Source organism: Ptychodera flava, chromosome 9, assembly GCF_041260155.1.
Source record: "Ptychodera flava strain L36383 chromosome 9, AS_Pfla_20210202, whole genome shotgun sequence".
NCBI lineage: Eukaryota > Metazoa > Hemichordata > Enteropneusta > Ptychoderidae > Ptychodera > Ptychodera flava.
This window is the reverse complement of record NC_091936.1, coordinates 10,727,739-10,754,251: the sequence shown is the minus strand read 5'-3', so window position 1 is coordinate 10,754,251 and position 26,513 is coordinate 10,727,739. Positions and strand designations below refer to the sequence as shown.

The 26,513-nt window shown below is 39.0% G+C and overlaps 1 protein-coding gene across 3 annotated transcripts in view; it reads right to left on the bottom strand.

Moving 5' to 3' along the window:
* LOC139139949 (MAM and LDL-receptor class A domain-containing protein 1-like) overlaps positions 1-22,847 on the bottom strand; it is an 89,424-nt gene extending 66,577 nt beyond the window's left edge. Inside the window, exons 1-7 of one of the 3 annotated variants that reach the window (XR_011553913.1) lie at positions 22,610-22,847; positions 7,944-8,084; positions 4,460-4,577; positions 3,706-3,944; positions 2,492-2,620; positions 1,019-1,369; positions 52-201 (exon numbers count right to left, since the gene is read on the bottom strand). Coding sequence is in view for 2 of the 3 variants with exons in the window: in XM_070708916.1 (XP_070565017.1) it covers positions 52-201; positions 1,019-1,369; positions 2,492-2,620; positions 3,706-3,944; positions 4,460-4,577; positions 7,944-8,084; positions 22,610-22,655 (1,174 nt within the window). In the remaining variant the exon portion in view is untranslated. The remainder of the gene's footprint in view (positions 1-51; positions 202-1,018; positions 1,370-2,491; positions 2,621-3,705; positions 3,945-4,459; positions 4,578-7,943; positions 8,085-22,609) is intronic. The other 2 variants (XM_070708916.1, XM_070708917.1) reach the window with 2 other exon arrangements.
* Between the last annotated feature and the right edge of the window lie 3,666 nt (positions 22,848-26,513).

Below are 26,513 nucleotides of genomic sequence, written 5' to 3'. Positions count from 1 at the left end.
CTTGAAATGAGATCCTTCACTGAGTCAAGTACTCAATACACTGTCACTTACCAGTTGAATTACCATACGTGTGATCAGTGGCTGGGCCAGTGCCGCCAGTACCGGTACCACCTGTGTTCTCAACCCAGTCTATTTCATCAGTGATGAGATTCTTCCAGGAGCAAAGTCCATTCTCAAAGTCACAGGACCCCAGCAGAGATCCTGAGAATTGGAGTACGGTAATGAAGAAATAGAACTTAGGAAGTGTGATGTGATATTTTGAATGTTGTACAAATACTCACTCTTCAGTTGAGAATGACTGTAAATCCATATACACGATCATTACTACATTTTAATAATGGATTCTGGGGCAGCTAGACTGACGGCAATATCTGCTGAAAACGTTATAGGTATATATAACACAAATTACTTCTATAATAATACCCGTTACTTAAGTTTCATGCATCCTGCAAGCTTCAGTCAGTTACTTAATTTTCCTTATGTCTTTTTCTCTCATTTATATGGTTGGGACATACAATTATATACTATCATAATTACTTACCCTATTTTTTGAAATATTTCATATGGTGTAATAAAATGTATCATAGAATTAATTTTTTTATAATTGTGTGATTTTTTGCTATCCACAAAATATCAATATTTCATCTTTCCATTTTTCATTTAAACATCATCACTTGATTTCATCATCATCATTTCAGTGATCTACAATTACAGATTATTATTGTGATTAGTTAGTCCAGAGTTGTGATGTACTGGAGGAGAAAGTACTTGATGAAAAGGAAAATCATATTTGGTTGAAAGAGTGACGAAGGGACAGATAGACAGACACAAACACACACACACTGACTGACAGAGTGATGACATTGGCAAACAGGAGCCAAAAAGGCCACATGCACGGTTGAGTTGACTTTTAAGAGCCTCAGATCTCAGAACTTGCAGGTATACCGCTGCGTATTCGTTGGTATACTGAAAATGCCACGATGGTGATCAGTGACATTGACACAGAGTCTGCCCTTACCAACACTGGAACACTGTCCTTGGAACACAAAGAAATCATCAAATCCCAAAAATCCTGCATTTGCCGTGGTCCTGACTGCTTCAAAGACTATCTCAAAGTTGTTGGCACTGTTAATGTTGATCTGTCCTTCAAACCAACCATCGCCCTGCGACGCCGTACTGCTCCACACTGGAGTTCCTCTGGTTCCCCCAACTTGCACGTATATGTTTAACGTGGCTGCAGCACTCTGGCCGCCTCTGATGTAGTAGAACTGAAGACACTGAGGTGAAGCTGAGCCGGAAAACGTTGAACTGATGAATCTAGCTGTTTTTTGCATGTTCTGATCATTTGCTGATACATACAGATAATGACCTTTTTAGAAAAATGTACAGAGAAAATCACATGTCGGATTCACATAAGTCCTAAGTATTTCAATTCTTTGTTTATTGTCCCTGCAATGGGTGCCTGTTTTTTTTTATTTCTTTTATCAACCATGGCACACTGAAATATACATGTATGTGCACTCATGGTCATCAAACAAAATGGTTGGAAATAAACAACTGGTTTCTCACAGTCAAAGTACCATACATTCTTCATCTGGCTTACTGCTAGCTTGCATGAGGAATCTGTTTGCCATCACCACACGATTAGACAGTTTTAACTATGCTAGTTGCAATGTGTTATTTCAGAATGGTTCCAAAGTTACATGCAAGAGTTGAACCGGGGCTGTCCCAGAGTTAAAATACATACAGGACCAGTCCCAGTTTTGAGGTTAAGAAGCTTGGAGTTCATGCAAGTTAGTGAAGCTCAGAGTTGATGCATGTTAGTGTAGCTTAGAGTTGAATGATGCAAGCAGAAATTCTCCTTATGTAAAAACAAAAGAAGTGAGGCCATGGTTACGGTGATTACTGTGCCTCTTGATTATTGGCCATCCAGGATACAGATTGAGATAATGTGTAATCTGTACACAAATCAATGCATGTAGTCACACATGACATGTATGTGCAAAATGTACTACCACCTCAATCTTCATTGCAGGGTGAAGGTGTCAACTGTTATTTAGTCACTCATTCTTGGATATTGATATCTTATAATATTATTTTGGTTATTTTGGTTTCATATTGTTCTCCTTATAAAGCATGTTGAATGATTAAGCATCAAAGCTCTCCTTACACCTTGTGTATATGTAACACGTAACTATATTGATGACATAATTTCTGGTAAATACCATACACTACTGCATGCTGTCAAAGCATATATATTGTTATATTTATAAGCTTGGATGGGAGTTGAAATCTGAGGACTGACAATGTAGCATGTTTCAGCGAGCAGGACAACATGAATAGTTGCTGGCATGAAACAAACTAACCAACATAATTTGAAAATATGGTGACTTTGTCCCTTATCAGTGATTTTGTTGTGTAATATGGCATCCTTAAAATGGCAGACAGCATTCAGGTACAGCTGTCACCAATATTTCATCAAGTAATCTACCTGACAAGGTGCCAAGTGTGTAGTCGGCAGTGGTTCCAAGACTTCCACTGGACAAGGTCCAATCCATGCTATCACCAGTGTCTTGTGTGCCACCACAAAGATTACCATCGTCCTCAAAATTACAGTTGTCTGGAAAATGAAAAATATTAGACTTTCTTGAAAACTAATTAAGTAAAATGTAGAACTCTAATACGTTCACTGAATGGGATCAAACACACTGTCTGCTTTGAGCTGTCCGGGGTGGCAGATATCACTGTGTGATTGATTTTTTCAAATTTATTCTAAGCTCTAGCGATATATAAAATGTTTTGAGGCAACATCACTCTCGAGTCTTTGGGATGTCAAATTGGCTCAGAAGCACAATTATGCCAATCTAAGGATGTCTGTCTAAACAAAGTTCCCTGAGAAATATCTTGAGAAGTCAGGTGATCTTTCATTGATCTTTACATGGTAACTTGATGATTCAAGCTTTCCATTTCTTTGTGAACGTCATTCAACATGAACAAGATATCTGTATAACCTGTTCCAATTTCACATCAGCAAAAATGTTACTTATAATCAGACTTACACCTGGCAAGTCAAGCATTTGAAAACATTTTAGGTGAAAACGTCACTTTGTTGTATCTGTCAGTTGCCCTAGACAAAACTTGGCATGTGACACTAACTTGAAATGTCACATGGTCATACCATACACTTAAGTTCGAGCCCTGACACCTGCACACATTTGATACTTAAAAGATCATGAAAATTGATGTTTTGTGCAGAAGACTAGAGTTACTGAGTCGCAGCCAATTCATCTTCTACCTGTTTACTTGTCAATAAAACATGATAGAAAAAGAACAATTGAGAAATGATTGCCATGGAAACCACAGTTTGTCCAGACTGACAGGTGTCAATCCAAGCTTTGGTGTTAGATTCTTATCTATCATAGGTTATCACAAACAAAGCTTTTAAGAAGACAGGCTCTTTAACAAGTTTTGGCCGGTTCTTGTTTGTTTGTGTAACACTGAGAACAAAACCCCTAAAAAACTGCCTTATCATTAGAAATCTTATTCTGAGAATAAAAAGTAATTTAAATTAAGTAACTTAAGCAATTGATGTACAGAAACCTTCATTTAAACTGTCATTCTCTATTGAAGTAAACTGTGTAAAATTACGAAGTAACAGGTCAGATTTAAAGTTCAAATTGAAGTCAAATCTAAGCCTTGACCTACCTGGAACACAAGCACCCTCTCCGACTGAGATATCATCAATGGCAATGTCACCCTGTATGATACCATGAATCGCTTCAAAGACGACAGTCTTGGTGCTGTTAGCTGTCACCATCAATGTCAGCTGACCTTTCAACCAGGCATTCCCCTGTGTACCCTGTCTGGTCCACAGCACATCACCTAGACTCGAGTCGCCCAAGTAGACATTCAGCGTGTGTATGTGAGCACCGTGCATGTGGTACCTGGAAATCAAACACAGATATATCCACGCAGTAAACATCTTGTTGCCTTTCAACTTTCTCAGTTAATCCCACTACTTTCTGCTTTCACGTCATTTTCAAAAATACGGCAGGATTATTTTGACTTGAGAAAATTTCACTATATCTGAACAGTTGAATAAATATTTGATATTTCCCATGACCTCAAGTATTTACTGGTACTTTACTGATGCTTAATCTATTTCACAGACATGAGAAAACTGAAACTGAGTCTCTTCTGGTTTTTATCTGTGTTTTTACTCACTGTAAAGCCTATATAAAATTCTTTGTATGATTGTAAACATTACATGTAATGAAACTACAGTACAAAATCCTTGAGATAATGATAAATAATTTAGCACCTTGAAAATTACATCATGAAAACATTAAACACTAATATGCGTTTCACTGATGTATTAATGTACCAAGTTTGAAAACGTGTATCAATAGTCCTGATCTGTCTCATCTACTTTCATAAATTTCCTGTAGCCTGCACTCACCAATAGGTAAGGCACTGTGGCATGTCAGCCACCATTTCAAGGGCTGGACTGATGAGCCTTGCTTTGTCACCAGGGTCTCCACTGAATGTGTTTTCAATGTACATGAAATAACCGCCACCTAGGGGTAGAAAGAGGAAAGGGGAGAGTTAACCCTTTGAGTGCAAAAGTCAATTTTTGTCGCTTTGATTAAAATACACCCCTGTCAATTTTTTTCAGATTTTTGCCAAAATTTGATAAAAATCTGTAGCCGATAAAATGTGATGTCCATTTGGTCCAAAATTATACAAAATTTACAGAAAAATTCATAAAACCTGGTAAAATGTTGCAGTAAATTTTGGTGGGAAACATTGCAGCACCAAAAGGGTTAAAGAAAAGTCCATCGTTGATGACACAGTCCCCACTTGTTAATGGGTACTTTGATTACATGTCCTCAGAGAGGATAGAGTCCTCTTCATTAATTAGGTCTGTGATAAAAATACTTTGATACAGATGACGCTCAATGGCAAGAATGAGTTCCATGGTGATGAAAACATAAAACCAATGTAGGCCACCTAAAGTTCAGAAAAGGAATTAATCAACAGGATGTGCAAAACATTTGTGCACACAATTCTAACACTTGACAGATTATCACTGGTACCATATTTCATAAAGTTTGATGCAGTATTTACAACACTATGAGATCAACATCTGTATCAAGTTTCATCACATTTGACGTTGTATTAATTTATGGCTATATCACCCTAATTAGGAAAGTTCATTACTTATGCAATTACAAATTAATTAAAATGACACTGATAAATGTCTTTTTCAATGTTAAAGCAATGTGAGCTTAACATCAGTTATCATCTGTATAAGTTTCATGAATTGATGCAGTACTATTTCTTGACATATCAGCCTACTTACAAAACTTCAATAATTGACATGTTACTGCTACATGACGTGAAACAAATTGACGAGCATATGTATGAAATACTCGTAGGTCAATGTCCTTGTACCAACTTTGAATGATACTGGTGGAAATATGTCTGATTATGGCTCTGTACATTTGAAAATTGTAACAAAATCACCGCCATGCAGCAATATTTGATCTTACTGTTTCAAAACTCAACACGTATATGTATGACGTAAGTCAATGTACATGTACCAACTTTGAATAAGATCAGTTGAGACTTGCCAGAGTTATGGCTCTCGACATGAAACAACCATAACAAAATTGCTACCATGTGGCCATATTGGACCATCTCGGAAACCAATCGACATACATACATATAAATAAGTCAATGTCCTTGTACCAACTTTGAATAAATTTGCTTGATACATGTCTGAGTTATGGTTCCAGACATGAAAAAATCGGAAAAAAAATGGCCACAAAACAAATCAATGTGCATATGTATGACATAGGTCACTGTCCTTGTACAATGATTAAAATTGGTGAATAAAATAAGTTGAGACATGCCCAAGTTTTGGCTAAGGACACGAAAAAATTGTAACAAAATGGCTGCCATGCAGCCATATTGGATCATATCATGAAACAAATTGACATACATATGTATGACATAGGTTAATGTCCTTGTACCAACTTTGAATAAAATCGGTTGAGATATGCCTGAGAGTATTATGGCTCTGTACATGAAAAAGTCGTAACAAAATGGCCGCAAGGCAGCCATATTGGATCATATCACATAACAAATTGACATGTATATGTATGACATTAGTCAATCTCCTCGTACCAACTTTGAATAAAATCGGTCGAAACATATCTGAGTCATGGCTCTGTACATGAAAACATCGTAATAAAATGGCTGCCTAGCGGCCATATTGGATCGTATCACATAACAAATTGACGTATATATGTATAACAAATTGACGTGCATATCTATGACATTGGTAATGTCCTTGTACCAACGTGAATAAATCGGCTGAAACATGTCTGAGTTATGGCTCTGTACATGAAAAAATTGTAATAAAATGGCCGCCTGGCGGCCATATTGGATCGTATCACAAAACAAATTGACGTGCATATCTATGACATTGGTCAATGTCCTTGTACCAAGTTTGAATAAAATCGGTTGAAACATGTCTGAGTTATGGCTCTGTACATGAAAAAAATCGTAATAAAATGGCGCCTGGCGGCCATATTTGATCGTATCACAAAACAAATTGACGTGCATATCTATGACATTAGTCAATGTCCTTGTACCAACTTGAATAAAATCGGTTGAAACATGTCTGAGTTATGGCTCTATACATGAAAAAATCGTAATAAAATGGCCGCCTGGCGGCCATATTTGATCGTATCACAAAACAAATTGACGTGCACATCTATGACATTGGTCAATGTCCTTGTACCAACTTTGAATAAAATCGGTTGCAACATGTCTGAGTTATGGCTCTGTACATGAAAAAATCGTAATAAAATGGCCGCCTGGCGGCCATATTGGATCGTATCACAAAACAAATAGACGTGCATCTGTATGACATATGTAGTAATCCTTGTACCAAGTTTGAATGAAATCGCTTCTTGCATCTCTGAGATATCTGCGTGAACGGACGACGCACGCACACACGCACGCACGCACGACGCACGCACGCACGCACGGACATGACCAAACCTATAAGTCCCCCCGGACGGGTCCGGGGGACTAAAAAGTGAATCACTGAAACATACTTGGGGAAATTAGAATCAATCATGTATGCATTGCACTAACACAGAATAGTCTGTTAAAATATTTAAAAGGCATTCAAATTTGGGCTCACTTTAGCTTATTATACTACCAATAGTAATACCACTATGTCAGAGTTGGTTTTCTTTCTGCAGTATTAGGCAAAACAGGAGTGCTCAAAACTATTTTGGAAAATTGATATTTTGTATCAAAACCTTTGTTTACCATCTTGCATTAGTTTCACTATAGAATAGTATTACATTCATAAAATATCACTGCCTGCTTTGATTTTAAATATGTGACAAACAGTTCTGTGGCATGTGGCTGTTTCACGACTAGAATTGTACACAGCGCCCTCTATTTTCAGTCCAAATTGATTAAATACTGACACCTACAAAGGGACTACATACATTCAAGGCAGGTAATCTGGGAATGTGAAATACTAACTTTGCAGTCTGCCAGACAACTATCACTTTTTCATATCAGATTGCAATAATTTACTCCACCAGGTGTTTGTCTGTTGGTAACGAGTCAATGATTACAAGCCTTGAAGAATAACATGTCTCATAAATTGTACTTTCTAGGTATTTGAGTCACTTGAAAGACCGGACGTCTTAGTTTAACAAGACCACTTGAAAACCCTTCAGAATATGCAGTCACTTGAGTCTCATGATTTTCACCGACTTTTCTTGCAAATACACACGTACAACCATGATCATTTTTACAGATTTATCTGAGAGCATATTGTACAAGCTATCTTCTAGCTAGTTTAATTTCTATGCTTTATGTTACTGACGTGACCTGATGATGGGTTCACTGACCTCCGATGGTATGGTCACCTGAGGGACCTGTGTGGGGTGTGCCGGTTTTACTGCGCTGTCTGACCCAGTCAAAATCATCATCTTGAGCCTGACTCCAGTTACACTGGTCACTTTCAAAGGTGCAATTCTGACTCAGTACACCTGTCAAATAAAAAGGAGAAAGAAATTAGAAAAGGAGAATCATTCTCATGTAAAAAGTACTGTTGCTCTAAACCATGCGTAGTTTCAAATATGACATTTTTTCACTGTATCAGTTGTTCAGATATAGTGTTGGCTCCTACCTTTTTTCTTTTGAACCAAATTCACTGGCCACCTACTAATTTTTCAACCAACAACCACAGCCTTCACATGGTACACAGCATTGACAGTGCTACTCCGACTAAACATGATGTTTATACGTACGCTATAGCTCTAGCATCATTCTACAGATTTTACAGATTCCTGTTACAGAATGAGCAAACTTAGCAATCAAGTAGACCACGGAAAGTTGAAAAAATATGATGCAATGAACTTGGGCTGATTTACGAGCTTCCTTATCACTGAAAGAAGCCTGCATAACAGGCAAGCAAACCATATGGCCTGACCCCCAAGGAATTTGAGAGAATCTTGCTGACATTCAAACGAATGTCATTTCATGATGTTTCAATCATGTTATGATTGTAGATATTACTACACATCACAAAAGAGAATGTAACCATGTACTTCCGCTAAAAGTTATATGTCATGCACCTACTCTAATATTCAAAACTAAAAACTTGCAGGCTTAGTCATTGTTTTATAACATGATTGTATAACTATTGTGCAAGACTTTTGAAAGGTTTCAAACAATATGAAATTTGTGCCATCAGTCAAATGCTTCCTTGACAATGTGTCCCAGACAACACATGAATTCATTTTCAAAATTTTATGCAGGAAAACATTCAAGAAAGACAAAACTTATTCCAAAATATCTGGTCATATATGCAGTGCACCATTACTCTAACCAAGATCATTACTTCCACAAACACCGTTGAAAGGAAAGTAACATACAACATCAAAGTAGCTATTTATTGACTCATTCAAAACTGACAAACCTTCTCTGTATCAGTTAAAGTCACAATTCTTCACTCTGCAGACACAAGTGGTGGCCTGTGCCCTTTTCATTTTTGACACCAAAAAGTGCAAGCTGACAGGACTCTAGTCTGGGACACTTTCATAACAAGTTGGCATTTCCATATCAAGATACTTGTTGACACACACTTTTTAAAAATGTGTGTACATGTATGTTTAACTGTCAGCAACACCCCCTGGCCTTCGTGTTAATCAGTTACCTATCGGGGTAAAAATCATACCTGTACAAATATTGGGACGTGATTTCTGATTAATGGTTCCCATTGACATTTTCCTTTCATATGCATGTACTACTTCACTGTGATGCTAATTTCACTTTTTTCCTCATTCCTGTAACGTCACACAAAATCAAATAGCCAGGCAAACTTTTAGGGGTTATTTTTCCACTTTCATATTTTGATTAAAGTTTACCTGTGCACAATTTCTTTCTTGACCTCAACAGATGCCAGTTTTTCAAAATTTTAAACATTTTCTGGCTGACTCCATGCAACGCTGCTCAAATGTAAATTCCAATCTGTAAATAGTGTTATTTTGTGAGCAATGTCTAATGGAGCATTACCAATGGTCCATCATTTTATAGCAGTCATATTAAACTACCCAATGCATTCTTTATCACTGAAATCAGAATGCACAAACGTTGTGTAATCATATGCCTTCTATCATCTGATACTTTGTGCAAGTTCATAGTTTTGACGTTCATATACTGGCAAGGGATATATTAGAATCACAATTACGTCAGAGCACACACATTTAGCCATCTTTGGATCCAGTCCTTGAGAGTGATTAGTGGAAATCTGAACACATGAGTTTGGTGCAGTTTCCTGCTCTGAGAGATAATGATTGTTTATTTATTATTGCTACTGTTTCCTAGAGTGACAGGAAATACGGAATTGAAAAGTAATCAGTGTTTTGTGGTCAAAGCTACTGACTACCGACACATGTAGACATGCATCGCTTGACAAAAAAAAAAATTGCGATAAGGACACTGTGCTTAGATTTGATCAGATGTGGGAGGTCAAAATGAACGAAATCGCAATTATATCGTGTTGGGCTGCTCATGGTTCCTTTGAAAGTTTCTTGAAACGATGATGACAATCTGTCAGAGTTAACAATGCTGCCACCCCTATATAGCAATGGTAAGCACCAAACTGCCTCCGAGTTGTTTTTTGAAGGATGGCAGTGTCATTGAGCCACATGGGGAAATGTCAAACACAAATCTGCGTTTATTTCAGGAGTTTGCAAACCAAATTTCAACAAATCAAACACGGGATCAGTATCATCATGAAAAATATATAATTCCAGATATTAGCTAGAAAGTGACCAACACAATTGAAGTCTACCTGTGAAAGGTACTTACATAACACTTATCAACATAATCTGACCAGTAGTTGTTGAGACCAATTTTACATTATCTGCTGCTCACTTTTGGTAAATGATAGTTCAGCATGTATCTAAACACTAAATACGATTACAAAGGTGAAATGTGAAGCTGTTCTAAAGTTTTCGCAATTGGACTAGGGAATCATAAGAATGAGATATTTGGTATTTTTTTTTACTAAAAACAGCAAACACTGCCCATAATACAAGATTGTATGTTTTGTCACAATTTGCACGAAACTTAAATAGATCATCTATAGAGACCTTCATGACAAGGAGTTTCAGAGAAGATTTTTTGATCAAAGTTGAAACACATCGTCGTAAACCACGCGCCTCTTTACGGCAACAGCTTAGCACTACCCGTTAAGAGGCCGTGGTTGATCTAAATAATTAATTAACTTCATACTTCCCCAGTTTCCCGGCGTAATCTGCCAGAGCTTGATTTTTGCGTAGGTCAGTGGAGCGGAAATTATGCTCTGGCTCGCGAGAATGATCAAAACAGGAAAAAAATGCCCAAAAACAAGAAATGTGCAAATTTCACACAAGTTAAAGAAGCACGACAAAGGTCATCGTTTGTAACCTGCATATCATCAATTCAATTTCAGAACGATTGGATATGTGGTTTTCAGAGGAGAACATTATTGACCAAAGGTGGGAAAAATTGGCAGAAAAATACCAATATAAAAATTTCACCACCATTTGAACAAACCTGATTGAGGTGAGGTGACCTCCTGGCAAGCAACATGTGCATCAAGTTTCAACGCAAATGAGCAAGTGGTTTCAGAGATGATTTTTTGACCAAAAATAGGAAAAACTGCCCTAAAGCTATGCAAATTTCCCTAAAAGTTGAGGAAACCGAACTGAGATGATCCCTAGGAACGCATATCAAATTTCCAAAGCGATCACACAAGCTGTTTCAGAAAAGATTTTTTGACCAAAAATGAGAAAATTGGCCCAAAAATACAAAAATTTCACAACGATTTGAACAAACCTGACTGAGATCACATGAACTTGCATAGTAAGTTTCAAAGCAATCAAACAATCAGTTTCACAAAAGGCAACTTTTTGACCAAAAATGGGAAAAATTTCCCCCAATTAATACAAATATGCAATGGTTCTCACTCTGGATTAAAAAGGACGTGAGTTCTTCAGACTTAGTATGCCCAAATGATCATGTGATGGTGGCCAAACAAAACCATGTGTACAAGAGCGTACAGAAATACACATATTTCTATGCACAGTTGTGCACTTGGGTTTGTTTTTACTGTGGTTCACTCGAATTCTGGGTTTAATCTATTTCACCACAATTTGGATACTCATATAGCTAATTATAATTAAGGTCACCAAAAGCAATATTCATATCATTTCAACCCGATCTGGACTATGCTTAGGGTTTTTAATGAGAGTTTGCTCTTTTTTTACTTCATTTGAATATTTTTGACACTAGCATGTTCATTTGAGAAGTTTCCTATCTCTACTGCACTCATCATGGGTGGATTTGTAGGTGTTTTGATTTTTAAATTTTAATCTGATATTTCTTATTACCTTGACAGCTATATCAGTTCCAAAATCACATCAAACTGACTTCAATATCATGATGTGATTATGTGACTATCTTTCCTTGTAACATCACCAATGAACAATCTTGGAGCACATAGACTGACAGACAGATTTTCAGACAGAAAGTTTAATCACTTCTGAGCTAATGAGAATGATGTGAATCTGAAAACTTTTCAGTGTTGTACATTTTCTTCCCCTTCTCTTTCTTTCTGAGCCAATGTCATTATTTTGAACACGGCTAATCAATAAATAAATAAATAAATAAATAAATAAATAAATAAATAAATAAAATAGACTGATGATACAACCAAAACAGACAGTTTAACCATCACATACCATGTATTAACTGAAAATTAGCCACGTCATTGTGGAAAACTATGGGCTATATTACTACGTACAGTTAATTCAAAGATGAAGTTGAAAATGAATATCGTCCATCTATACGGTATTTGGATCTGTGTGCTACCTGTATGGTTGGACTACTGGTCAAAGGGGGGGGGGGGGGGGGGGGTGATCTGCAGCTGATGCAGAGGTATCTCCACAGTGCAATCTACAGCTGCGGTATAAACTTTGCTGGATTTCCGGTTGAAATTACAAAAGTGCATGACATTGAATTTAATAGGTTCCAGGATCCAACTGATCCTCATGGATCATTGACATGTTTGTACTTGAACGATCGACGTCTCTCACACGCTCCGATCACCGGGCCTGCTCGGCAGTCTATCCTACCAGGATCACGACCATCACACGTGCTTGCTTCGTGATCTCGGAGGAGGAGGGAACCACACATCCCATCCACATCATCCATTCATAAGTATCCGCTGACCTCCCTCCGAGCTCAGACATTATCTCCGTTCTGTGGCGGAGCAGGTCGTACAATTTGCATAGTTCATTGCGCATGCTAAGTAGACATCGCCAATATAACCTACAAGATTTTTTCGCTTTACCTTGTATGTAAAAGAACCTTATTCTTGGGTACCAGTCAACTCGCACTTTTTCCAACCCGCCCATAATCAACTCGCCCGATGCCAACTCGCCCGATACCAACTCGCCCGATATTATTTGCAATTTTATGATTACCTGGTACGCTAGCTCTGCATGGCAGGGCTGTGTGTTTACCGGCGTTATGCGGAGGCCGTATAACGCCGGTAAACACACAGCCCTGCCATGCAGAGCTACTGGTACGCTTGCTGCGAATCCGTAGCCTTTGCCACTCGGGTAGCTTGGTCATTGGAGTGGAAGAACATGTCAAGGAGTGGCAGGGCTCGTTTTCGCAGCAACTGGTACGCATAAAACGTTATAGGCCTATTTCTAACATAGAGAACCACAGGTGCTGCTTGAAATATGTGCCAACACGGAAAACTTTTTATTTGCGAACTTCACGTTTTGCAAATCTCTTGAAAGAATAAATTTCGTTCGGCTTCTTTACGTATAGGGATAGTTACTGCGTACTGGCTCCTTCTTTAGGAACAGCAGGACCGTCTTTCACGAGTTACTGGCCTGGCATGACATGAAAATAGCTGGCCTTGGCCATCGGGTTAGCTTACATGGAATCTACGCACAACACCCTATCTCAAAACAACGGGCGAGTTGGTATCGGGCGAGTTTGAATCGGGCGAGTTGGTTCTGGGCGAGTTGGAAAAAGTGCGAGTTGACTGTAATTCTGTTTTACTTTACCAACCCTTTAGGAAGCTGAGGAAAAACCCTGTCGCCAAATAGAAAACTTTCCCCTGAAAGGAATTTATTTATTTTCCTACAACCAAATACCTAATCAGTGATATTTGAAAAGTTGTACGTTACGGTCAAAAAGCAGAGAGAAAATTCTTCTGTACTGATTTCCTGTATTATTATTATTATTATTATTATTATTATTTTGTGGTTTCCAAAGCTTACATAAAACGAAAAAGACTAACATTTTGACAGGACAGGAAACGCCAGCTGAAAGCCATATTAGAGGTGTTGCTAAACACATATTTTCCGCTGCAAAAAGTTTTAATATTTTATTAAAGCTCGGCAGACAGACATTTTATGAAGTTCACAAGCTTAATTTTCAATTTTGATAAGAGGGTCAAAATTATCTCCATGGCAATTAAGCAAATGTTTACAACGAAAACATCACGAGATTTCTAAAAGTTAACAGAATTTGCGAATAGAGATCACTTTCGCAATTTCCGAAGTTATTTTGTGAACACTTGTCAAGGAAGTGTTCGAAGATTAAAGAAAACTCCTCCACGGCTTCATTTCATTCTCTCCATTGTACAACATACATTGTGACGCAAATAGATACCAACTTTCCGATGCTGCTCGTCGAATTATGAGATAAAAAGTTGACACAAGAATACCTTGAAAAGAATACCTTGAAAAGATTACAGTAGCGTGTAGTTGTGACACGAAATAGTTTGCAGCAATCTGTACTATCTGACCGCACCAGCTATGCGTGTAACAAAATTATTTAATTATCTCAGAACTGAGTAACCTGCATTATAGCGTTAAACTCCTATTTTGTTAAGAAACGACGAAATCATCTCTATTCCAAGCATTCTTCAATATGCTCACGGCCATCTATTGTCTTCAGTTTCACTTTGCTGCAATCTGCAATATCTGACAATCTATGACTCGGCTCCGAGTAACCTTCACTAACGTTCAAACTCCGTCTAGGCTAAAAAAAAATTACCAATCCGTCTCAGTCTGCAGCATCCTCCAATACACTCAGGACTCTATGAAAGTCCACACGTAAGAAAAGTCAATCACTTTGCAGCTATCTGCAATATCCAACATGTTAAGTGTAGGTACAAAAATTATTTAAGTCTCAGCTCGGAGCAAACTGCACTGACGTTAAACTCCGTCAAGGCTGAGAAATTACTGATCTATCTCAGGCCGTAGCATTCTCCAATACACTTAGGACTCTATCAAAGTCCACAGATATGAAAAGTCAATCACTTTGCTGCCCTCTGTGCAATATCTGACAAGCTATGTATAGTACAAAATGAAATAATGTCTCAGCTCAGAGCAAACTGCACCAAGGTTAAAACTCCGACAATGAAAACAAATTTCAAATCTATCGCAGTCTGTTGCATCTACAATAAACTCAAAACTGTATCTACAGTCCATACATACAAAAAGTCAATAGTTTGAAGCCATCTGCAATATCTGACACGCTATGTATAGTACAGAAATTATAAAAGGTCTCAGCTCGGAGCCGCAAACTGCACCAAGGTAACAATTCCGACCATGTAAAGAAATTTCAAATCTATGTCAGTCCGTTACATCCACAATAAACTCAGAACTCTATCTACAGTCCATGGATACAAAAAGTAGTTTGCAGCAATCTGCAATATGCAATACGCAGTGTGTATGGAGAAACGGTCAAAATGTCTCAGCTCGAAGCAATTTGCAGTAACGTTAAAACTCCGTCCAGTCTACGATATTACAATTCGATCTCAGTCTGTAGCATTTTCCAATACACTCAGGACTCTATCAAAGTCCACAGATACGAAAAGTCATTCACTTTGCACCAATCTGCAATATCCGACACACTATGTATAGGTACAAAAATTAGTAAAGTCTCAGCTCGGAGCAAACTTCACTATTGTTAATACTGTCCAGATTAGGAAATTCCTAAATAAATATCTCGGTCCGAGCATTCTCTAATAAACTAAGGAATCTATTTAATGGGCACCGTTAAGAAAAATCTTTCACTTTGCAGCAATCTGCAATATCCGACACACTATGTATAGGTACAAAAATTAGTAAAGTCTCAGCTCGGAGCAAACTGCACTGACGTTTAAACTCCGTCAAGGCCGAGAATTACTGATCTATCTCAGTTCGTAGCATTCTCCAGATACACTCAGGACTCTATCAAAGTCCACAGATATGAAAAGTCAATCACTTTGCAGCAATCTGTAATATATGTGTAGTACAAAAATTATCAAATGTCTCAGCTCGGAGCAAACTGCACTGACACTAAAATTCCGTCAAGGCTGAGAAATCACTATGTATCTCATTCCGTAGCATTCTCCAATAACTCAGGACTCTGTCAAAGTCCACGGATACGAAAAGTCATTCACTTTGCAGCCAACTGCAATACCCAACACGCAAAGTGTAGGTACGAAAGTCTCAGCTCGGAGCAAACTGCACTGACGTTAAAACTCCGTCCAGGCAAGGACATGACTAATCTATCTCATTTCGTAGCATTCTCCAATAAACTCAAGACTCTATCAAAGTCCACAGTATGAAAAGTCAATCACTTTGCAGCCATCTGCAATATCCGACACACTATGTATAGTACAAAATTATCAATTGTCTCAGCTCGGAGCAAACTGCACTAAGGTAAAAACTCTGACAATGTTAACAAATTTCAAATCTATTTCAGTCCTTTGCATACACAATAAACTCAAAACTCTATCTACAGTCCATGGATACGAAGTCAATAGTTTGCAGCAATCTGTAATATGCAATACGCAATGTGTACGAGGAAACGGTCAGAATGTCTCAGCACGGAGCAAATTGCAGACTACGAAATTGCCATTCTATCTCAGTCTGCAGCATCCTCCAATACACTCAGGACTCTATCAAAATCCACAGATACGAAAAGTCATTCACTTTGCAGCCATCTGCAATATCCGACACATTATGTGTAGGTACAAAATTATCAAAGTCTCAGCTCGGAGCAAACTGCGCTAACATTAAAACTCTGTCGGGTTAGGAAATTACTAATCTATTCCAGTCCGCAGCATTCTCTAATAAACTCAGGACTCTATTATATGTCCACCGTTACGAAAAATCTTTCACTTTGCAGCAATCTGCAATATCCGACACACTATGTATAGGTACAAAAAATATTAAAGTCTCAGCTCGGAGCAAATGCACTTACGTTAAAACTCTGTCCAGGCTAAGAAATGACCAATCTATCTCAGTCCGTTGCATCTACAATAAATTCAGGACTCTATCGAAAGTCCACAGATACGAAAAGTCAATTGTTTGCAGCAATCTGCAACATGCAATACGCAGTGTGTATGAGGAACGGTCAAAATGTCTCAGCTCGGAGCAAAATTGCAGTAACGTTAAAACTCCGTACAGGCTACGAAATTACCATTCTATCTCGGTCTGCAACATCATTTAATAAACTCCGGACTCTATGAAATTCAACGGATACGAAAAGTCATTCACTTTGCAGCAATCTGCAATATCCGACACGCTATGAATAGTACAGAAACAATAAATTCAGGACAATCTAAAGTCAACGGATACGAAAAGTCAATTATTTGCAGTAATCTGCAACATGCAATACGCTATGCATATTACGAAACGGTCAAAATGTCTCATCTCGGAACAAACTGCACTAACGTTAAAACTCCATCCATGTTAAGAATTACTAATCTATCTCCGAGTCAGTAAGTAGCACCATCCAATATGCTCGGCACCCTATCTATAGTCAACATTTAAGAAAAATGCTAAGTTTCCAACAAACTGCAAAATCCAATACACTGTATAGGCCTAGGACGAGTTAAAATGTCTCAGCTCCGAGTCGGAGCAAACTGCAGATAAAACTACGTCCAGGCTTCGAAATTTAAAATCTACCTCAGTCCGTTATATCCTCCAATAAGCTCACATCTCTCTCTACAGGCCAGTGATACGAAAGTCAACCATTATTGCAGCAATGTGCAAGATCCAATACGCTGTATATATGACGAAACGGTTATAATGTCTCAGCTCGGAGCATACTGCACTAACGTTAAAACTGTTAAAACTCCATCCAGGCCAAAAAAAAATTGACAAATCACTCAATGCACGTTCGGTTGCATCAACAATAATCTCAGAACTATATCTAAAGTCCATGCTTACGAAAAATTTAATCACTTTGCCACAATATCCGACAATATCCGACATGCTATGTGTAATACATAAATTATCAAAATGTCTCAGCTCGGAGCAAACTGCACTAGTGTAAAACTCCGTCCATGTCAAGAAATTACCAATCAATCTCAGTCCGTCGCATCCTCCAATATGCTCGAGTCGCCGTCTATAATCAACATTTAAGAAAAAACGCCGAGTTCCCAACAAACATAATATCCAATACGCTGTGAATATGACGAAACTTTTAAAATGTCTCAGCTCGGAGCAAACTGCACTCAGTAACGTTAAAATATTTCCATGATAAGACAATTCAAATCTATTTCAGTTCGTAGCATCCTCCATTTTGCTCGACACTCTATCTATAGTCAATATTTTAAAGAAAAAACGCTAAGTTTCTAACAAACTGCAATATCCGATACGCTGTGTAGGCCTATATGACAAGACTTTTAAAATGTCTCAAATCGGAGCAAAATGCAGATGAAAACTACATCCAGGCTTCGAAATTTAAAATCTATCTCAGTTCGTTGTATCCTCCTACAAGCTCATAACTCTATCTTAAGGCCATGGATACGAAAAGTCAATCATTGGCAGCAATGTGCGCGTCCTATACGCTGTGTATATGACGAAACGGTTATAATGTCTCAGCTCAGAGCATACTGCACTAACGTTAAAACTCCGTCCACGCCAAAAAATGACCTATCACTCACGTTTGGTTGCATCCACAATAATCTCAGGACTATATCTTGGCCCAAATTTACAGAGCAACTCACAATCTAACCCCTAATTGTGTAGCCAGTATGTTCAATAATTATATCCCTTCCAGATCACTTCGTTCTTCCAATCAGAACCTCCTTAAAGTTCCCAAAGCACGTACACTTCTTTATCAAAACACTTTGTCTGTTTCGGGTGTGGATGAATATAACAATCTCCCCAAATCAATCATAGCTTTAAGAAATCTTGTAACAACTTTCTGTATTCTATTTACTTGTCTAATATGGAAGACCGGTCACGACATGCGACATGCGAGTTTTTTTTTAAAACTGCGACCTGGGAGTTCTTAAACTGCGACATGCGAGTTCTTAAACTGCGACATACAAGTTGCAAAACTAATATGGCGTTTGCATACATGTCATTTCGTTCTCCTCCTAACGATGGATTACAGAGGTAGAGACGAGCTTATTTCTGCATACTTCTAATACACCGTGGGAGAAATAGCGGCCACGTTAGGACTCAGACATAGTATGGAAGACCGGTCACGACCTGCGACATACGACCTGCGTCTTTAAACTGTGATCTGCGACCTAACCCTAACCCTAACCCTACCCTAACCCTAACCCCTAACGCTAACTAACCCTAAGTTATGCCGTTACAATTTTCCATCCCTTTGCCTAACCTCCAGGGTTGAGAGCGAAGTAAGGCTTTTTACCAGAGAAAACCTAACCTCTAACCTAACCTAACCTAACCTAACCCCTACCCTAACCCTAACCCGAACCCCTAAACCCAAACCCTAACCGCAGATCGCAGTTTTAAAAAGTCGCATGTCGTGACCGGTCTTCCATAGTCTGATGCTTCTTCGTAGTTTTTTTGATATTTGTACTTCTGTGTTTTTCGTGTTTTCAAGTTGGTGCTGTAATATGATTTTCTTTTGTCTATTCGACCTCAATGAAAAGAGGTGTTTCATCTATGGAGTTATCGAGTTTAAATAAAGATTAATGATATTAATAATATCTAAAGTCCATGCTTACGAAAAATGTCATTACTTTGCCGGAATATCCGACACGCTATGTGTCTTAATTATCAAAATGTCTCAGCTCGGAGCAAACTGCAGTAAGATTAAAATTCCGTCCACGTCTTAGATTAGTCCGTAGTATCGTCCAATGTGCTCGAGTCTCCATCTATAGTCAACATTTAAGAAAAAAAAACCGCCAAGTTTCCAACAAAATGCAATATCCAACACGATGTGCATATGACGAAACTTTTAAAATGTCCCAGCTCGAAGCAAACAGCACTACCGTTAAAACTGTCACGATAAGAAATTTCAAATCTATCTCAGTCCGTAGCGTCCTCTATCGGGTGTTGCCAATGACTGGCGACGAGATGGCTTCTGACTTTTTGTAGCCTGTTTGGCCGGAAATCGTAGGCCGGGCAGATTGGACAGTGAATAACATTTATTTGTGTTAGTACAAGAGTCGCCACACAGTTTTAATTGGCTTGTCATATTGCCAAGACTGCGTCTTATATAGATCGTCATATTGCTAATGTCTACCTTGCATGCGCAATGAACTATGCAAATTTTGACCTGCTCCGCCACAGGACGGAGATAATGTCTGAGCTCGGAGGAGGTCAGCGGACCCTTCTCGAACATCCATGCTAAAATGCCTGCCCGCCAGCGCTGGTGTAATACATCATCGACGTTGAAAAACCTTCATTGAGAACTTACGAATAAAATGTACAGAACTGTGGCCCTTATGGGTTGGCTCGAACAATCAGTCGTGTACTCTACTCGGTGCTCTGCACCATTGTGTTTGGCTCCAATGATTGTAGCCTTAGGGGTCGTTTAATCCCGGCGCGGCGTTTGCTGGCTCGATGTCGACTTCCGTATTCGTCCCCTCGAGGGAGAATAAGGATATTAACGCAAAAAAACGACCACTCAGACTACAATTATTGCAATAGAGTGCAGGGCTGCGCCTGTGATACAGACTGTCTTCAGAATTCTAAACAGCTGAAATCATGGGGTAGGAGGACACGGGACCGTGGGTAGGACCACAGGTGCTCAAATCAACCAGTGATCGCGAAGCCCCCTGTAAAATGTACGTTTACAGGGGGCTTCGCGATCACTGGTTGATTTGAGCACCTGTGGGTAGGACAATAGCTTGTGGTTTACTTTGGCAGAGTACAGCGACTGTGGTTAAGGCTCATCATTGCTGCATTCCGTGCCCACAACTTTCCCCAGTGATTTTGGGAAATGGGGAAAGTTGTGGGCTACGGAACTGCAGCAAGACTAATCACTGAGCCCACTGTCGCTTGTGGTTCGATATAGAAGTTCGGTAGAGAGCAGAGTACTGAGTACGCGACCGATTGTGACAAGCGACCAGCGACTGTGACTGAGCCTTTTCCATGTTCTCTACTACCTCCATGTTCTGAGTGAACGAAGTCCGATTGCTTACCTCGAGGATGTCAGTGTACGGAGTGAAAATATTAACTTTCCCGAAATCGCACAACTATGTTTTAGTGATTAACGTTCGGAAATTGTACTGCTTGGCAATTCTAATCCGCACCGTATAACACATTTCTTTCACATCTTGAAAGAATCAGTGCACCAAAATTTCAAATTTCGTGTGAGACTGATCTGCAACAAACTCACGCACAGCGCCATCAAACGACCATTAGAGACAGTGCACTTTGTTTTCGTTTCATAACGTTAGCTGAACTACAGCAGACCAGTCTTTGTATTGGAGCTCCCTTAGGTTTTATTTATAAATAACAATGAAGATGGACTCGTTTACGTATGACACAACTCTCTTCATGTTAATATATGCTCCCTGCCTTGATTGAGCAACCATGGATTCGCCATATTCTTTTAAGCACCTTAACCCAGCATACCCTTTCAAATTTAAGACCTGTAATCTTAGTAGACCGATCAAATTTCTGCTTCGGTGGAAGAAATGTGTATTTTTTTATTAACAAGCCAGACGTGAGTAATACAACCTCAATGCGATGCTCACAAAGTGTTCAACACTGGATTTTGGACATCATATACCTGGAAGTAACTTTTTGTTTTATTCAGTCTTTTTTTTCACTTTTATCCTTCTTTAGATTTTAATGTTTGCATTTATTCATTTGAGGAGCTCAACGTTCACGATGAATCGATCATTATGGAATGAGAGTAAACGGAACGCCCCCAAAAATGCGAGTCTCAACGGCAGACTTGATTGAAAAAAAATAATCGCAAGAATGTGCACAGGCTCCATAAATGTGATACTATAGGCCTAGCCGTATCTTTGACCAGGTTCTCACGGTCTTTTAATAGCGAAATCTTGATACGGAACTATGCCTCATGAGAACCCGAAACCGAAGAAGGTTCTTTCCATACTTACACAGTTCACTGTATGGCAAGCCACGGGCATGTAATTGGGTTCTTTGATTGCTGCTTCAAACGAGAAAACTATCTCTTTATCTGTACGCATACACGGCGACAGTTTACGTGGGTCCCTCTTCGCAGGCAACCAAAATTATAATAGCACAAAAAGATTATTAATTTCGTCGGTAGCTGTATCTTATCCTTACAAAATATCCGTTTTCCAATGTCAACGCCAGGTGCAGATCAGCAATGCGAGGTCGCTCTCATCCAGGTCTCAGACATGTACAAATGCTAACTTTGTGTTCTTAAAGACGATTTACGTCAGTTATAATTGGATATAAACACACAGCGAGAAACATGGAAAATGTCTGAGCGTATTTTCCTCTGGTTTCAAAACCTTGCATTCCATATTGTAACATCACTCTCTCCATTCAACGGATCAAGTTTCCAACACCAAGGTTACGCAAAAAATGTAGAAACGCCCCTTTCTGTTTGCTTGAGTTTTTTGATGCAGAAAACACAGCAAAGCGTTTTTCTTTTAAAATTGCCATGTATTGAAGTCACGATATAAATCCTGCATTCTACAATTTGTCCGATTATCTTCAGGACATAACAAAGTTTCTGTTTTGATATATTTCGAACATCGACTGGGGGGGGTAGTAAAAACAGCAATGTGACTTACCCGTTGCGCAGATGAGCGTCACCACCAGAAAACCTAAGACCTCCATTTCGACGTCAAAATAAATAATTAAAAGTACTTTGTGGTGTGGTTGAACGGTGAAAGTCGGTGCTAGAGTCTGTCTTGAGGCATAGAAAGTCGTCTACGCTAGTAAACTTGCGCTACATGGCACTTTACTGCGTAGAAACGAGGAGAGCGGGCAGGAGTCGATGCTACGAGGTGAACTGACGTCGATGCAACTGATCGCGAGGGGCGGTTGTTTTCCAGGAGGCGTATCGGATGTCCACGATACCTTTGTCTCAGGCGATCATTTTCACATACAGCTCCTTTCTAGAATAAGTCTATTTACATTCATATAATGATGTTGATGGATCCCCGTCTTATTTGCAGGTCCATATACTTGATCACCCGTTGTCACGGAAACTGTCGTGATAATCTAGATATGACAATTAAGCAAACACAAAAAACCAGCCATGAGATTGGAACTTTTAACGGCCTGCAATGTGTAAATAACAATAAAAATAAGATAAATAAAAGCAGTTACATAGAGAGTCTCAGAATCTGTACAGGGTCAACCCACCTAGCAGTAGTATTCTAACGTAACGATCGCATTCTTACATTGCATTCTCTTAGCATGTGCAGCAGGGCATAAGACTAGTCCTTGCTCTGAAGTGTGGACCACTTGGAGTTAGGGAACTTTGCGTTACTATAAGACAACCAAGAAAATGGTCATACAACCTGGCTGAAACAGGCCCTTGTGAAACTTTGATGCAAGGGCGCTCAAATGCGTGTGTTTGTGTGTTTGTGTGTGTGTGTGTGAGAGAGAGAGAGAGAGAGAGAGAGAGAGAGAGAGAGAGAGAGAGAGAGAGAGAGAGAGAGAGAGAGAGAGAGAGAGAGAGAGAGAGAGAGAGCTAACCAGTTTTTGTCTAGGATCTATGCGCTAACTTGAGCAAGGGAAACAAAGCAGACGTTTGTTTGACTTAAGACTTTGATTTGATGTTTTTCACTGAGTCGGGTGATACATATCAAACAGGTCTGTTTACGCAAAGAAGAAGTGAAAGGGCCGTTCGACGTACCTGCCAAATAGCCTATCATCTCAAGTGACTAAGATGTATGGAAGAACAAGCCACTCTAATATATAAAAAGGCAAGTATTTGAGCTGTCGAAAATAAATTTCCCGTTTGATTCGAGAGGTACTCAGGTTTTGCACTCTTTTCGCTCTCTTGAGGCCGCCATATGGTACGGAAAGTGAGTTTTTATCGAACGCTTAGCATTCAACGCCTTGATTTTGCAGATATTTGTAACCTTGATCAGAAATACTCACACGTACCGCTTACACGCCTGGCCGCCAATTCTTGGTAATCAAACCAATGTCAGTGACTGGTGTGTTTTGTAAGCCATTGTGCAACCAATCTGATATGCAGTTCAGAACAAGAAGATTTTAGCATAATTCACATTGAGTAGATATTGAATCAGATACGGAATTTAATTTTAATCGATCGATCGATCTAAAAGGAAATGTATATGTAAGGCTATCATATTATTATACTGACACTCAATGTTTGCTTCTGTCGTAAAACTCAACCATAATCCCCAAGCTTCGGATTTTGCGTAGATAGTCAGTCGGACAGATCACTATAAAGGCCAATTAACTGTACCTTTTGCATATGACATGGTTTGAAATCAAATACAACTTATGTAAAAATGCTTACTGAAGTGTGACCAGAGATCGTTTTTTAACAGTGAAGAAAGTTAACTTAATAGTTTTCGAATTGCAACTCAAATATGGCCGTCGCAAGTACATGCTTTAGCAGCTTAATTTAATCGACTAAATCCATCTCCAAGGATTGAAATAGTGACATTTTCAAAGACAATATGGCTTAATAATGGGAATCAAAAACATCTTTCCGAAGATTTGGTGATATTTTTTGGGGTAAGTAAACTGCGCAGAGATATAGCAAACGGCCCGGGGCCTTACACTAACAAACAGCTACGACGATCTTGCACGGTCTGGCAAGTCAGCAAGCCTACGAGTTTTTCATCACAAATTTCATGTCTACTGGTTTAGTTCGTCACTCGTGCTTCAAAATGGGGCCCGCTGCGTGAAAATTAAAAAGCAGCAACCTTATCAGTCTCGACTCTAGTGGAAATAAGCTTAGATGTTATGGTTCTGCAGGATACGTTTGATATTGTGCCGATTTTCTGGTTCACTTCATTTTGGTTTTGATTCGGTCTCAATGCTACGTGTATTGTTTCTCACGTTGGTAAGATACTTGCAGTGCATTCTCGGAACGCTCGTTTTTCCAATAATGACTATTTGCCTTTGCCTTGAGTTTGGTTTGAATCTTTGAACTTTCATGACCCCTTTGCATGCTTAGGAATTTTCGGAGTCGATTCAGAGGAGCAGGCTTAGCCAGCAGCGATTCAAGGATGTTGCCTTCAACCCAAACCGTGACTGCACTTTAGTAAGAAAGGCTATAGCTATTGCAGGCCTTAGTCGGGATTTCAAATCTTCGATGACGTCGCGTACTTATGTGCGCCGGCACTGTTGTCGGTTGTGTCACAATAAGGCATTTTTTTTCTATTTGTGTGCAGTCGTACCCTAACCTGTTATCATTTGTTGATACTGATAAGATCAAAAGTACAATCTGAAGAAGATTCTTCCCTCATAATATATGCACTCATGATGCCTGTATTAGTTTGAGAAAATTAGACTAGCGGCTTCCTTAGAGCCAATGTAGCACAGTTGAAGAAAGACTTCAGAAACATAAATCATACTTAAAATGTAAGCATTTTCTGTTTTTCATTGTAACGTCATGGTAATTTACGCTCCCCGCCCTCTCATCTTCGCTAAAATCATTAATTGTAGTCACTGGCCTTTTTGTGTTGAATGTTGTTGCAATGGCCGTTGGTTTGTGCACTCCAGAACTGGTCTTTCGATTTTATAAAGTCCTCTCGGTGCACTTATGAAAGAATAAGGGGCCGTCGATTATTCATAACGGACCATGCGAAATTCAATGTCTTCTTAAAAAGAGGATGTCGGGCCCGTTAATCGACATTGAAATAAGAACAACGCAATCTATCAAGAAATAAAATTCTTTATATTATGTTTCTTTAGGAGTACTTGCAGGAGTCAGTTCTAAATCGAAAGATACTTTTCACTTTTGCCAGATTGCATGATCGGCGACCCCTAGAGTTGGATTATTGCCTTCGGACTCGATTTGAAAGGTGGAGTGGGTGTAACGCATACACATTTCTGTGCGCACCGATTTTCAATTACCGGGCAATTACCCGGCCAATCATCTGCTGACTAGACGTCAAACGGGTAAAGCTAACGTCAACATTCCACAGAAAACACGGAGAACTCGGGTCTTGTATGTCTATGTGTCTTCGTAACGAATAAACTGAAACTTTTTGGGCTTCAACATTGTTGTCTTTGCAAGCACACATACAAATCGCTGTGAAAGAGTACATGATATGGAAAGTCCACACCATACGTGCATATCAGCCAATTCTAGGTTTGAATGCGTCTCCGACTCGGAGTCGGGGACAGATATTCAGGCTCTCAAACTTTCACAATTCTTTTCTGATCTACCATTTGTTGGGGTTCATTTTAAAGCTCTAGGTGTAAGAAATATTTTCAGCTGCTTAGTTTTTCAAAATTGCAAAATTTTATTTTTCTCTTTAGAGTTAATACAGGTATGACGGCCATTTTGAATTTCAAACATCAGTAGATCTTCGGTAATTTACTTTTCTTGCACCAAAATTTGCACGGTGACCTCCGATTTTTATTCTTGATTTTGAAATAAAAATGGTTGGAAGATTCCTTGAGTAAAGTTTGAGCAACAGTTTAGGTCTTCCACTTTCGGGGCGCATACTACCTTGATACTATTCTTTCCCCGTACTT